This window comes from Scyliorhinus torazame, chromosome 6 (genome assembly GCF_047496885.1).
Source record: "Scyliorhinus torazame isolate Kashiwa2021f chromosome 6, sScyTor2.1, whole genome shotgun sequence".
NCBI lineage: Eukaryota > Metazoa > Chordata > Chondrichthyes > Carcharhiniformes > Scyliorhinidae > Scyliorhinus > Scyliorhinus torazame.
Window position 1 is genome coordinate 183488968 of NC_092712.1, and position 15363 is coordinate 183504330.

Sequence of the window (15363 nt, forward strand, 5' to 3'; positions counted from 1 at the left end):
GTAGTATGTTGCGTAGCTGCATACGTGATCACAGCGTAGAAAATTGTGACACGTTAGATGCTTGCAGAGGAGATTTGGGTTGGCAAAGGTACATGGAAGACAGGCACAAAATTGATGCACAAGAGTGAATATGGCAAATTTTGTCCTATAAATATGGTTTGGAGTGTTTGTTTTGGAGTACTTTTTATTTGAGGATTATGGCCAAGCTGGTCAGTAGCAGAGGGAAGGTAAGGAGGAAGACCCTTGTTGGATGGCGATTTGGGCTTTTATTCACTTCAACTGGAATCAGATGAGTCAATCACTCAGCCAGCCTCGTCAGAAAGGGAATATATTGGTTGACTCCTCCCTTCCCCCTCCACTTCCTCTTGCTGCTTCTCTGCCCCTCATCCTCCTTATGTGGCAACATGACTTTCATTATTTAGATGCTGCTTATGTATGCATAGTTTTCATTCCAGAGGCTTGAGCCTTATTGCCGTTGTCACCTAGTAGTCACCCTTTGATTTGTCTTGGTATCTCAAATGCAGCTGGCACAGAGGACTGCCGCAGAAGGAAGCCATCATGACTCCAGCCAGGATAGCGGGCAAAGCCTGAATGATTTTCTTCCTATGGTCATATACCAGTTGGACGTTGAGGAAGTGGAATCCATTTTGGCTGAAGTACATCTCCGAATTGGCATGGGGTGCCGACAAAGCGATATAAATGCGGGCATTTAGCTGCACCATGTACCATGGAGAATCTTGCAATTCCAGTGAGCCAAGTGCTTACTCCTCCTGTTTCTCTCAAACAGAGAGAATGAATTGTCTTCACTCTCTTGGAATACAGGGTTTAGTGACCTCCCTTAGGCAACAGTGGATGGCAAAATGGGAAATGTTTCTCATAATCCTTATTCCAGCCTGGAAGTGATGATGCACATCAGTTCTCATGGCCACAATCACCTTCACAGCTACTGGCAACACTTTCCTGAGGCTTTAGTTGTAGCTGCAGCAAGTAACTGATCAGAGTGACAACCTCCTTTGTGAATTAGAGGCATCAGACACACTGTTAACTTGCTGATTTCCAGGGAGGAAAATTGCTCCCTAAACATGGGAAGGTATGGTCTCCTATTGCGAGCCCTTCACTCTCCCCTTGCTCACCCCCTTTCTCCTGTCATACCTCTTCTAGCAGTCCTGCTCTGTGTAGCTTCTGTTCATTCTTTGTAGTCACCCTTTGATTTGTCTTGGTATCTCAAATGCAGCTGGCACAGAGGGCTGCTGCAGAAGGAACAATATACTGTACTGGAGGATAATAGGGTTGCAACCCACTGTACCCAAATCTGTGTTCTGTGTGGAATCTTTGAAATCAGGACAAAGTCTTTCAATACGGACCACTCTGCTCCCTGTCAACTTCAACAATTTTAAACAACTCTGAAAAGCATCAAACCCTTCTACAATCTCAGCAAGGCCCAGAAGAACTCAATGAGAAACTAATCTAAAAGTATTTGATGATACCTTTAAAAATCACTGGTTAGGGGATCCTTTTAAGGAAAGCATCAAACTTATGGAAAAATCATACAACTGCGCAAAGATGAGTGGCAGCTCAGATAATTGGTCTGAATATAAAGAATGACAGAGGATTAAAAGGTTGATCAGGCAAAAGAAATTAGAGTATGAGAGGAAGCTAGCTAGGAATGTGAAAACAGATAGGAAGGGTCTCAACAGATATATAAACAGGAGTAGAGTAAATAAAGTTACTGTTGGTCCTCTGGACAGCGAGGATGGGGAGTTAATAGTCGATACAAGGAGAGGGAGGATTAAGTTAACAGATATTTAGTTTCTGTATTCACAAGCAAGGATACAAGAAATATTCCAGTAATGGCTGTAAATCGAGAAGTGGAGGAGAGAGAGGAAATTGGTGAAATTACATTCACTAGGGAAGCAGTACTGAACAAATTGATGGAGCTGCAGGCTGACAAGTCTTTGTGTCCTTATGGATTTCATCCAAGGATCTTAAAAAGGTGGCTAATAAGATGGTAGATGCATGGTGTTAATTCTTCAAAATGCGTTAGATTTCAGAAAGGTTCCATCAGACAGGAAAGTAAAAAATATAACCTCTCTATTCAAGGAGGGAAGAATGCAGAAAGCAGGAAACTATAAGCCAATTAACTTGACATCTGTCATGGGCAAGTTAAAATCGATCATTAAAGAGGTTATAGCTGGGCAGGCTGAAGGTATTTAGGAAGGGTCAGCATGGTTTTATTTAAGGGAAATCATGTTTAACCAATTTACTAGAGTTCCTTGAAGGAGCAACAAGTTCTGTGGATAGAGAGGAGTATATTGACATACTGTACTTGGATATCCAGAAAGCATTTGATAAGGTGCTACATCAAAGGTTATTGTAAAAACGAAATGCTCATGGTATAGGGGATAACATATTAACGTGGATAGGGCGGCATGGTAGCATAGTGGTTAGCACTGTTGCTTCACAGCTCCAGGGTTCAGGTTCAATTCCCAGCTTGGGTCACTCTCTGTGCGGAGTCTGCACATTCTCCCCGTGTCTGCGTGGGTTTCCTCTGGGTGTTCCGGTTTCCTCCCACAGTCTAAAGATGTGCAGGCTAGGTGGATTGGCCATGCTAAAATTGCTCTTAGTGTCCAAAAAGGTTGGTGGCGTTACTGGGTTATGTGGCTAGGGTGGAGGTGTGGGCTTAAGTAGGGTGCTCTTTCCAAGGGACGGTGCAGACTTGATGGAAAAATGGTCTCCTTCTGCACTGTGAATTCTATGATCTAAGATTGACTGGCTGGCAGAAACAGAAAGTATGCATAAATGGTTCTGTGTTTGGTTGGCAGGATGTGATGAGTAGAATCCCGCAGGGGTTTAAGCTGGGGCCTCAACATTTTACAATTTACATCAATGACTTAGATGAGGGGAGTGAAATTTGCAGAAGACACGAAGATAGGTAGGAAAGTATGTTGTGAAGAAGAAATACGTTTTGCAGATGGATATAGGTGGGTTGAGTGAGTGGGCAAAAATCCGGCATATAATGTGGGAAAATGTGAAGTTGTCTACTCTGGCAGGAAGAATAGAAAATTAAAGTATTACTTAAATGGAGAACAACTGCAGAATGTGAAGGTGGAGGAGGATTTAGCTGCCCTCACGAATGAGTCACAGAACAATACTGTGCAGGTGCAGCATGTAATCAAATTGTTTAATGGAATGCTATTCTTTATTACGAGTGGTATTGAACATAAAAGTAAGGATGTTATGCTTCATTTACACAGGGCATTGGTGAGACAATATCTCAAATACTCTGTGCAGTTTTGGTCTCCTTATTTAAGGAAGGATGTAAATGCATTGGAGGGGATTCAAAGGAGACTTACTAGATTGATACCTGGAATACGGATAGGTTGGAAAGACTGGGATTGTTCCCAATGTAGTTTAGAAGAGTGAAGGGTAACTTGACTGAAGTATGTAAGATCCTGAATTGTATTAACAAGGTAAACATTGAAAGGATGTTTCCTCTTCTGTGTGAGTCCAGAAATAGTGGAAATGGGATCACTGAATATTTTTAAGGCAGCACAGTGTTAGCACTGTTGCTTCACAATGCCAGGAACCCAGGTTCGAGTCCCGGCTTTGGTCACTGTCTGTGCGGAGTCTGCACGTTCCCCCTGCGTCTGCGTGGGTTTCCTCCAGGTGCTCCGGTTTCCTCCTACAAGTCCCGAAAGACACGCGGTTAGGTGAATTGGACATTCTGAATTCTCCCTCAGTGTACCCGAACAGGCGCCGTACTATGGCGACCAGTGAATTTTCACAATAACTTCATTGCAGTGTTAATGTAAGCCTACCCGTTACACTAATAAAGATTATTATTATTAGATTCTTGTTGGTCAAGGAAATCAAAGGTAATCGGGGGTAGATGGGGAATGTGGAATTCGACACAAACAGATCAGCCATGATCTTATTGAATGGCTGAGCTGTCCCAAGGGGCCAACTGGTCTACTTTTCGTCCTTTTTATATGTCTGTATGTTCCAGTCATTGAACATGTGTTCAGGTGTGTGCGGTTAAGAGAGGGCTTTAGCTGTAGTATTGAGTTCCAAAGTGGCAGTGCTGGCATCAAATTACTGTTACATACTGACTGGCACTATTTGCTTACTCTGCATACTTCCAGGACACATCATTAGTACCCTCACCAAAATGGTATCTAATGTGCGCATCCTGGATACCATTTTGGAGGATAAACAACTCCCAAAGTGCCGAAAAAGAGGCACTGTGTATTGAAGATTTTATGCCAATATATTTCATTGTATCCTACCTGTCTCTCAGTGAGATCCAGATTTACTGCTATCTCATATCTCCTCAGTCTGGTCAGGTAGTTGTGATGAGCAAATTCAGCTTCCAATTCCCGAATTTGTTCTTTGGTGAAGGCTGTTCTTTCCTTTCTGGGTTTGCTGTTCATCTCTCCCTTGTAGCTGCATTCTTGTGTCTCTATAACCAGGATCACAATAATTTCAGTTTAAATTAAACACCAAAAAAATGTACTTGTAATTTTAAGATATAACTTGCATTGATATAATACCTTTCAAAATCTCAAGACATTGTAAGTGCTTTACAACGAATGAATTATTTTGAAGTGTATTCACTGTTCCAACTTGGGAAACACAGCAGCCACTTTGCACACAGCAGTGTCCCCACAACCAGCAATGCTTTAATGATCAGATTATGTTTTATTTTATTATGTTGTTTGAGGCAGAAATATTGCCCAGGAAATGATAGAGACCTCACCTGCTCATCTCCAAAATAGTGCCCTGGGGCCTTCTACATTCATGTGAGAAGAGACCAGGGCCTCAATTTAATGTATATGTGCTGCTATACTTTTGAACAATATACACTGAACATGACAGAGTTATATTTCTGTAAGGCAACACTAAGATTTCAAATCTTGTGTTCCACCTGTATACATTTAATGAAATATGTATCGAGAACCCTTTATATTTGTAATGTCACAAGGTGTACGCATTATGTTCATACCTGATTGTAAATTATCACAATTTCCCTTTTTCAGTGAGCTTGTCAGCCAAACCATATATTGTGATTTATTGGGGGAGATATTGAAATATTAATGGCAGGGGACTCCCTTCAGTTCACTGTAATTATTGTCATTAAATCATTGACACATCCATGGATTGTTAATATTTCATGAATAATAATCAAAATGTTTTTATTTTGGGAAATGACCATATGCAGGACGAACGAGGTTGCAAATCACTGTTTGAGCTGTATTTAGACTTATTGGCAATACCAGCTTCAACATTCTTACAGACATATGGTTAAAAATAATCCTTATGAGGTAATTAAAGTTACATTATGGAAACTAACCATATACAAATCTAAAATTGTGAAGCTGAAATTGGTATTTTCTCAACAGTGTCAAAATATTTTTAAGTTAATGCGGCATTATACAAATTAATTAATGATTAATGAATATACTCCCTTAAAAACACAATTCATTCCTTATGTATGTTCTAAATGCAGATTGATTATTTCTATTATCCTCCTTTGAAGCAATTTATTTTTGTTTTCAAATATGTTAATTGCTCTCTCCATATATATATTTTTTAAAGGATCCAAAAACGATCCATATTTCATTCTTTGCTCACCATTCAACGTGACAGTTAATTAATTGACTGATTCCAAAATCTCTAAACTTCTGTTTCTAAATTGCTACAAATAACTAAGAAAAAAATTAGGATTAAGAAGATGAATTGTAACACTCATTGAAAACAGTTCTTGCTAAAAAGACAAATGATATTGAAGATAGCCTTATATAATATTAAGTTCATTATTATCTGGTTTGTATTCACTCCAGTAATATTAAGTAAATGTTATTATTGGGATAGATCGTATAAAAAGGGTTACCCATACTTAACAGATAGATTTCAGTATTAAAGAACATGTATTTACGTAAATTATAGCTTGAGGAAGAAATATTTTAGCTGAGACATTTCGAAATGGATTTTTGAAAACAGAGTTGCCTTTTGTATTTTATGTCTGTTCCACACCACATTAATCTATTATTTGCATGTTTCAGAGTTCATTAAGATTGTGATTTTATTTACTTTATATGGCGATCGCTGAGTGGTTTTCTGGAACGGGTTTTCCAGGGTGTGAGGCGGTTACGGTGACTAGAAGCAATTTCCAAGGGTAAGGAGTATTCTGTGTGACTCATTGAAGACTTGCATCTTTGTTTACATCACGAATGAATACAAATAATTCGAGGACCGAAATGGTGCTGGCAGCAGGTGTAAAAACAGTAATATGGAGTCTGACCCTTTGCAGTTTAAATGCCCAGACTTTGTAGTGTCACTGAAAAGGACTTTTATATTTCCTGCCTATGCTTTATTTTTGTAAGGTTTGGTGATGAATGTGTGAATCAGAGGAAATGCAGCCCATTAACCGACGATGGATTTATTGTTACAAAGTAAATTGTGGCATAAATCTTGGGAGAAAGATGATTGCTTTCATGGAGTTGAAACATCGTGCAGCGTCTGTTGAATCAAAGTCACAGCACGGAAAGAGGCCCTTCGGTCCATCGCGTCCGCGCCGACCATCAAGCACCTAACGATTCTAATCTCATTTTCCAGCACATGTGGTATCTGTGTTATCTCTTATCTGTCTCTTTAAATCATGTTTAAAAAACGGGTTTTCCGTTGAAGTTACAGAAGTTTGTACGAGACGTTTCAACGAGAATATAGAAAGACTTTCCATTTTAGAATTCTTGAAATTATTTGCTTCAAATAGGATAGCAATGTTGTTATTTCACCGAATTGTTATTATATCGAACTATTATTTCAGCGAATGCTTGTTTTGATTGACACAAGGTCGCCTGTTCGGTGGTATCGTTCATTAAATTAAACAATTACATTCATTCACGATTTTGAACAATCTATTGTTTTCACTACTTAGGAAAGTTAACTTCAGCAGAAACTGCACAAAACATATTTTAAGACTTCTGGAAATAGATTTTGCACAAACATTGCGGTGATCAAATTCAATATCAGGCCGGGCCATTGATAAAAACAAATGTTGGCATCTTCAATGTGAGTCATGGTTGTTTGAGAAATTATCTTTGCTGTTTCCCATGATTTCTTTCAGGTTTAAAGTTGTGTCGTTGAATTAACACACCGAAACACACACCCAGTGTGTAATTAGAACTGGATTAAAAATGGAAATATGGGGAAAGATCAGATACATTTCCAATGATTAGTTTTCTTGTTCAGCAACTGTTCAAATATTCTAGACATTCACAAAGCGTCACATGAATGGAAACAATGGTCGCAATTCTTTAAATTAAGCATTGTATTTAACTTGTTATCCCCAGTTGGTATCGTCTGGTCACTGACTGAAATTAACTCATACTGTTCTATGCGTGACCTGAGGACGTTTCAATATTTAATGTGGTGTCCGGCCATGAATCATATTAAATCATTGCTTTCTTTCAAAAAAAAGTGTTCCGGGGCGCACATCAGCTCAAAGCAGCTGGGTTAAAAAAATACAGATGCCTGATTTTTGAAGACGCATGTTAACTGGTGGGACCAACCGAATGAATGAGATCTATGTTATGCCAGTAAAGGTAAACTGATTTTAAACAATTTAATTACAACGTGCGTCTGTAGCATGGAATAAAATGTTCGCTTTAAATAGTTTGAAACAGAAATAGTTGCCGTCTCTCCACTGTGCATTCATAGCGACTGATTGAATGCGTGCCCCCAGGGCCGCCCCCAGTTGCTGGCCGCTTACCTGAGCCGTCACCTTTCCTCTTGGAGTGTCTTTTCTCTGTCTCCACAGGAGTGACCGCCAACCTCCCGTAATCTCCAGAAACACAGGACGCCACATTGGGGTTGTTGGGGGCCAAGGTCGGGTTGCTGTCCACCAGGCTTGAGGGGTTCGAGCCCAGTTCTGGGGGTCCTGATTCCGACTGGATACAGAGTGTGTGCCTGGCCAGAGGAGGGGGCGAGGAAATCTGGGGGATGTGCCAGGTAGCCTGGGCAGCCGCTTGCTGTTGTTGCTGCTGTTGTTGCTGCTGGGGATGGCCTCGGTGGTGATGATGTAGGTGATGATGATGACGCTGGGCTGTGAACATGTTTTCTTCATTAGGAAATCCAGTTATGATACAAGAAGGAGACAGGTCTGGAAAAGCCACATGGTCTGATCTTCCATGAAGAGTTAGTGGAGACTGAGAGAAGTGGTGCAGGCTCTGGGCTGGGGCATGTGAGCTACGCAGGCAGCTAAATATTGTATGATCCATGGTAGCGGGGTTTCAGATTCCAAGAGGCTGGAATTGTATCCAAAGCACCTTCGATTTCAAAGTAAACAGCTTTCAAAAAAGCAAGGCTCTTTAAAAGCGGTCTGGATCAATCGCTCCGAAACAGCCGGGGGCTCTTTGAATAAACACACACACGCACATCAGCGAACGCTGATTCTCGAATGACAAGTGAAGCCAATCGCACGTTATGCTGAAGAGCTGCTTTAAGGGGAAAATCGTGGAAGATATATAAATAGTTTGTAATGTGAGAGGGGGGCTGGATCTAAGGCAAGGTCCCAGCCACATGTGAAGCTACCTCCAAAAAAACATCAGCCCTATAAATCAAGGCAATTAATGACCGGAAATTGGCAGGCACAGTGAAAGAGAAACAGCGTTTCTCCAAGTTAAGGAGAGGCTTTATTCTATTGTATTGCTCCAGATTGTCGATTTGCTACTGTCGATCTTCCAGTTTGCAATTAACGGGCGGTGTGGAAGCAGACAAGGGGAGGGGGGGGGGGGGGGAAGCATTATTTCCCCCTTCAAATTTCTTGTACCTCCGGGGTGTCAGATGTCCATAACGTACCTCAGCGGGTGGGAGGGTGGGGGAGGGGGGGAACCTGTGGTTGTCAATCAGGGCCGCGAGAGCCAGGGGAAAGTCTGTCCGCAACTTCCTTGCAAGAAGTCTTGGAGAAAAGCAGCAAAGAATGAGAGAGAGCGAAAGCAAAGATTGACCCTGTCATCGGAGTCCTTAAAGCAAACAGAAAAGTATATCTTCAGATGACAGAGTAAATTCCGAACTGATGAAATCATGAGAATGGAAAGCAGTTGATTTTCGAATTTGGGGATTAGGCACTTTTTAAAAAAAAACTGGGAGATTTATTTCCCTGCCCCGACCCGCCTTCCTCAGTCGGTTGGCCCGTCCCCATTACTGATGTGCATTTTATTTTCCAATCGGGTGTTTTCATTTGCAAAAAAAAAAGAGGGTTTATCATGAAAAGGTTTCTGTTTAATGATCACTTTTCATTGCCGCTGATTATATTTTCGTTGATCTCTGATTAATTCCCCTTTCCGGAAGAAAACACGTCTTTAGCAGGGAGTAGTCGGAGAGGGAATAAATACAGAAAGTGTCACCCAATGGGACTGATTTGCCCAGAGCCTGATATGAGGATGACATTGAAAGCTGATAGTTCTGAATGAACCACGCAATGCGCACTGCCCCACCCAACACCACCCCGCCAAGGCAAGGGGTCCATTAAAATATTGAAACCACCATGGGAAAAGACAACTGCCTGGGATAAATTCAAAAGTTACCCGTTTCCTGCGTAAAAAATATAATCTGCCTTTGTATTTCTGTATTCCAATCTCAGAGCAGAACTGTCCACTTAATCTGGTCTTGGAATCACATCGCTTTGCCCAAGTTGTTTCCACGTGTTTTTTGAAACGTGGAACAATGTTTTCGTTCATTGACGAAAATGACGATAGTCATTATCGTGAATCTGAAAAATTAAAAGGAATCTCAATTGTAAAAATGATTTGAACCGCACTTGTATCAAATGCAAAATACAGCAATTGAAACAAAGATTAGTGGCATCTCATGCGAAATGAATGCCCGAAAATAATATCCACAGTAAGTACAGGTTGTGTATATTATATATAGTATAATAGTGATGCTGGCTGTCGGTCCAGTCTCCATTCAGGTCGCGGTTACATTGTCACCTTAATCATACATTTGTACAAGTGGAGGGGAGATTTGGAATGGATTGTGCCAGTGGAATAGTTGACCATCCACCCGGCCTGATTCAGTGCGTGGTGAGTTGCAAGGATTTATTCGCTCTGCAGATGTCTGCAGGAATTTCGCCCGAAGTTTCACTCACATCAGTCCGACTCAGGGGCTCAATTAATATGGAAAACAGAAAGTGCCAAAGGACCGTATTCCAGATGTCCATCTCCTATGAAAGGATATCCATTGATAATTAGAGCTGCGCAAATACACAGTAGATCATGAATTACTGAAGATAATATTCACAGTGACAATTATAGAATAATGACATTCATAGATATATATATATTGCAATCAACTATATCACAATATTTTTAATGCAGCCGGCATCACAGAATTCCTATCTCCTTTACCATTTCAGAATATAGTTTACATGTCGTGGAAGTGCAGTATTCAGAATCAGTTATCCTTTAAATAACGAAATTGAAACAATTTACAAGCCGCTTTCCTGATCTCCGTTTGATGACACCGACATTTACTCTGGGAATTTTATTGAACAAAATTAAGCTGTTGGAAATGCCGCCAGCCCCGCTGTGAAATTGTTCAATCGGAGCTGAGGTGCGTCGATCTGTTGAAATGTTTCTCTTTCACTTTTCTGTCAGATTATTATTATTATTAAATGGTGTCAAGCGTGCTGAGCGATGGCTTTGTTCCCAGCGGTATAATGTCCTGACAGCGGGCGCTACAAACGGGGTGAGCTTCATTTTCAGGGTGGGTTTTGGAGGTTGAATCGAAAACATTTTTACCACAGTAATTTTTCCTGAGGTAAATTCCCTCTTGTTTGGAAGTCATTCGTTGTCAAAGGGGCGAAGCTTTCCGCCCGCGGAAGGAATGTTTTGACAGCGTTTAACAACGTTCAGACAAAATCATATATGTTACCTGGAACTGGGAGGGTGATGAGTGTAAGAAAAAAACTGCCATTCAGTAACTGCCAATCTTTTCCCTTCGATGTTGTCTAATGTGGTTAACCTGTTGGAGTGGCTGACCGCGGGAAAGAAATTGAACCCAATACAAAAGTGAAGCACCGCCGATGCTGAAAATCTGAATTACAAACAGCAATGCAATGTTAATGTCAGCCTACTTATAACAATAATAAAGATTACTATTATTAAAATGCTGCAAATGCGCGGCAAGTCCGGCAGCATCCAGAGAGGGGTGAACTCCAGTTTCAATTCTGACGGAAAGCCAGCGACCTGAAACATCAACTGTTTCCCTCTCCATACCTACAGTGCTGCCTGCCCTGTTGAGTGCGCCTCTCCTGCTTTATTTTAATGAACCTGTGTGATAGGAATTGTTTCCCCCGTTCTCTCTTTAGGAGGCAAAGATCGAACAGGTACATTTTGGGAATTTCACCTCAACGATTGGAAGATCACGCGACCAGCAAACATTACCCCCCAAATTTCCAAGGTGGGATCACTTGTTTTTTTACATTTCCATTTTATGATCTAGGTGCTTGCCATTATGATTCTTCTTTTAAAATGAAACAAATCGTGACAGCAAACATATAACTAGATTTTATTTTGAAACAAAAAGCTTATTTATCTTAACTTTAGATAACAATAGAAGAAGGAAAGCCAAGCAATTTGTGCATTTAGTTTGATTGCGGGCTGATCGCTACCATCCGGCTTCGAGGATTAAACAAGGGGGCAAGTGATGGCAGACTGTTAAACACGATTATCTAGATTCTAGACGAGATCGCAATTCAAGTAACGCGAACCAGGCAACACCAGAACCCTGAACACGTCCTCACTCGCAACCGGGAGATTTCACATAGTCTTCATCTACCAGCTTGGCAGAGAAAACCGGGGGTATAGAGAGTCTGAAAGGGAGCCTGATGCTTGCATCTTGTGACGGGGGAAGCAAATAGTCAATCACCCGAGTTACTGAATTTTCACAGCTCTGATTTATAGAACTTGAAATGTTTTCAGTATGACGATTCATTAGAACACCATTAAACCTTGAAACCTCCCAATTTCTAATAGATTCCCACAACAGAACCGACTAGTGAAACGAGACATACAATGGCAATCAAAGTGCACTGGCAATTCTCAGATTAGTTCAAGCGAGCTGGCTGCAACGAAAGAGTTAATGTAAGGGGTTATCAAGAAGGGTGTGCACTGAAACATTAACTCGGTCGCTCTGTTCAAAAACGCTACCTGCTGAGTGTATCCAGCATTTACTCTGGAAGATAGAACCACAGAAAGATTACGGTGCAGAAGGGGGCCATTCAGCCCATCGAGTCTGCACTGCCAGGCGCCCCCCCCCAAAAAAAAATAGAGCCGCTCATTTTAATCCCGCTTTCCAGCATCTGGTCCAGCAGGTTACAGCATTTCAGATGCAAATCCAGCTATCTTTCAAACGAGTTCAGCGTTTTAGCCTCCACCGCCAACTCAGGCAGTGCATTCCAGACTCCCACCACCCTCTGAGTAAAAAAGGTTCCCCTCATGTCCCCTCTTATAATGTTAAGCTGTGATTGCTTAAGACGTCATATGTTCTATACTCATCTCCTGTTCTTCTTGGCATGTGGGTGTTGCTGGCAAGGGAATATTTGTTGTCCATCCGAGTTGCCCTTGAGAAGCTGGTGGCAAGCTGCCTTCTTGAATCACCGCAGCCCATGAGGTATAGATACATCCACATTGCTGTTAGGGAGAGAGTTCCAGGATATTGACCCGGTGATAGAGAAGGAATGGCAATATATTTTCGAGTCAGGATGGTGAGTAACTTGGAGAGGAGCTTGGGGGTGGCGCTGTTCCCATGTATCTGCTGAGCTTATCTTTCTAAATGATAGAGGCTGGAGGTTTGCCAAGTGCTGTTGAAGGAGCCTTGGTGAGTTGCTGCTGTGCGTTTTGTGTGTCAGTGGTGGAAGAAGTGAATGTTTAGGTGCTGGCTGGGGTGTTTATCAAGCGGGCTACTTTGTCTTTGATGGTATTGAGCTTCTTGAGTATCATTGGAGCTGTACTCATGCTGGTAAATGGAGAACATTCCATCACACTCGTGACTTGTGCTTGTAGGTGGTGGATATGATTTTTGAAGTCAGGAAGTGAGGTACACATCGCAGAATTCACAGCCTCTGATCTGCTTTTATGTCATGGAGTTAAAAAGCTATTACAGAACAGCAGGAGACTACTTGGCCCATTGAGTCCATATCAGCTCTCTGTAGAGCAATCCAATCAGTCCCAATCCCCCATTCTATCCCCATGACATTGTAAGTTTATTTCCTTCAAGTGCCCATCCAATTTTCATCACAAATCACTCATCATCTCTCCTTCTACCACTCCCATAAGGTCATTACCATTGTGGCCATCGAAAATGGCTGCCTGCAAAGGATGATGGGAATCATGGTCAGGTTGGGACACAGACAAGACACAGCTTGTGTGTATTTGCAAACAACAACCCAGACCTATACAGAAACTCACACCTGCTAGAGGCCACTCACAGGTCCGCCCAGAGCAATGGGCTTCATATTGAAACTTAACATTAGTAACAGACCCGGGGGTGCCTCTTCACCTTATTTGGAAGTGCTTACGTGCCTTGAACAATAACAACTAGGACCCACCCGGCCATCAAGGTACCCGCCCCTGATTGCCCAGAATTGATTAGGGCGATTGAAATCCTATCGATCCCTTGGACCCCTACCTGGGACCGCCCAAAAGAGCGCAAAAGATCAGAGGATAAGAAGAAATGCGTGACCAACATTCTGTCTCTTTTGGGACACAGGCTTCTGTCATCCAACTGCAGCACATCGACCAGCCAAGTTCAAGGACCCGCGATCTCCATCTGAAAGACGACACTCAGCTTAGACGTCCCAGACGACCTCCAGCCACCACACATGGGGAACCAGATAAAAGCCTTATCTAACCTGCACAGAGCCGGTCACTTGGAAGTAAAAGTAAAGGTCATTTAAACTGCTAGATATAGTCTAATGTGTAGTAGCGTGTAAGTTATTAAGTATAGAACCAACCCTATGTTTGATAATAAACTATAATTGTACTAAATACTGGTTGTGTGGTAATTTGTCCAATACACGGAACACACTCGCATATTGTGGTTATTATTAATAGATATAGAAGTCAGCAATACCATCCACTGTGTAGAAACATTTTTCCTCATAGCTTCCAACATCTATTACCCAAAACCTTAAACCTGTCTCCCCTAGTCTTTGTATCATCAACTAATGTGGACAGCATTTTTTGTTTACTCCATCTAAATCTGGGTCGTAATTTTGTATAACTCTACATTCAATCTCTTTTGCTCCAAGGAGAAGAATCCAAGCTTCTCCAACCTCACCTTGGAGCAAAAATCCCTCTTCATTAGAACCGTTCAAATAAACCTCCACATCCTCTCAAGGACTCACACATCCTAGAGTGTAGTAACTACACAATTATAGCCACAGTATTGACGTGGCTGATTCAATTAAGTTTCAGTTCCACAGAATCCATAGAATCACAACAGTGCAGAGGGAGGCCATTCGGCCTATCAAGTCTGTACCAACCCTCTGAAAGAACAGCCTACCTAGGCTCAATCCCACGTCTAACCTGGATTGTGGGGGGAAACTGGAGCACCTGAAGGAAGAAATCCACGCAGACATGGGGTGAATGTGCAAACTCCACACAGACAGCCACCCAAGGGCTGAATCAAATCCGGCTCCCTGGTGCTGTGAGGCAGCACTGTTAATCACTGCACCACCCTGCCACCCTGGGTGACTCCTGCACATGCCCCCCCCCCCCCCACCCCTCCCCTCCCGGATGTTAATAGTAATACTGTTGAATGCCAAGGAAGGTGATTTGATTTTTTTTCTTGTTGGAAATGGTCATTGCCTGGCAGTTAGGGGGAACAGATGTTACTTGGCACTTAACAGAGAAGTCTGAATGTTCTCCCGGTATCGCTATTTGTGGAGATTGCTTCATTGTCTTGGGAATTGCAAATGGAACTGAACATTACACAATCATCAGAGAATGTCCTCACCTTTTGATGGTGGAAAAGTCATTGCCAAAACAGTTGAAGTTTGTTGGGTAGGCCACTAGCCTGTGGAGAGTCCCCCCCCCACCCTCCCAATTCCCTTCAATGACTTCCCCAATGACTTCAATTTTGATTTTTTAAAATCTATAAATTAGATTGGGCTGAACTTCCATGGTCCAAAAATGCCAGACACAGAGGGGTCCTGAAAGAACTAGCATCAGCGGCACATCAATTTCAAGTCTACAACCCCTCCCATCACTAGCAAAAATCACCAGTGCAGAGGTGGGTGGGTGAGGTAAGGCACTAGTGGTGCAGTGGGACAGGAACCTCACTCTCCCTCCAAGTCAG

General features: G+C 42.1%; 1 protein-coding gene and 1 long non-coding RNA gene across 2 annotated transcripts in view; one reads left to right on the forward strand and one right to left on the reverse strand.

The window, feature by feature from the left end:
• meox2a (mesenchyme homeobox 2a) overlaps positions 1-8691 on the reverse strand; it is a 70378-nt gene extending 61687 nt beyond the window's left edge. The window contains exons 1-2 of the mRNA XM_072509155.1: positions 7772-8691; positions 4287-4459 (exon numbers count right to left, since the gene is read on the reverse strand). Of these exons, the coding sequence (XP_072365256.1) occupies positions 4287-4459; positions 7772-8279 (681 nt within the window). The 5' untranslated portion in view covers positions 8280-8691. The remainder of the gene's footprint in view (positions 1-4286; positions 4460-7771) is intronic.
• Positions 7519-13987, forward strand: LOC140425171 (uncharacterized). The gene is made up of 4 exons (XR_011947776.1): positions 7519-7604; positions 10418-10614; positions 11372-11463; positions 13774-13987. It is a non-coding gene; the product is annotated as an uncharacterized lncRNA (long non-coding RNA).
• Positions 13988-15363: the final 1376 nt, after the last annotated feature.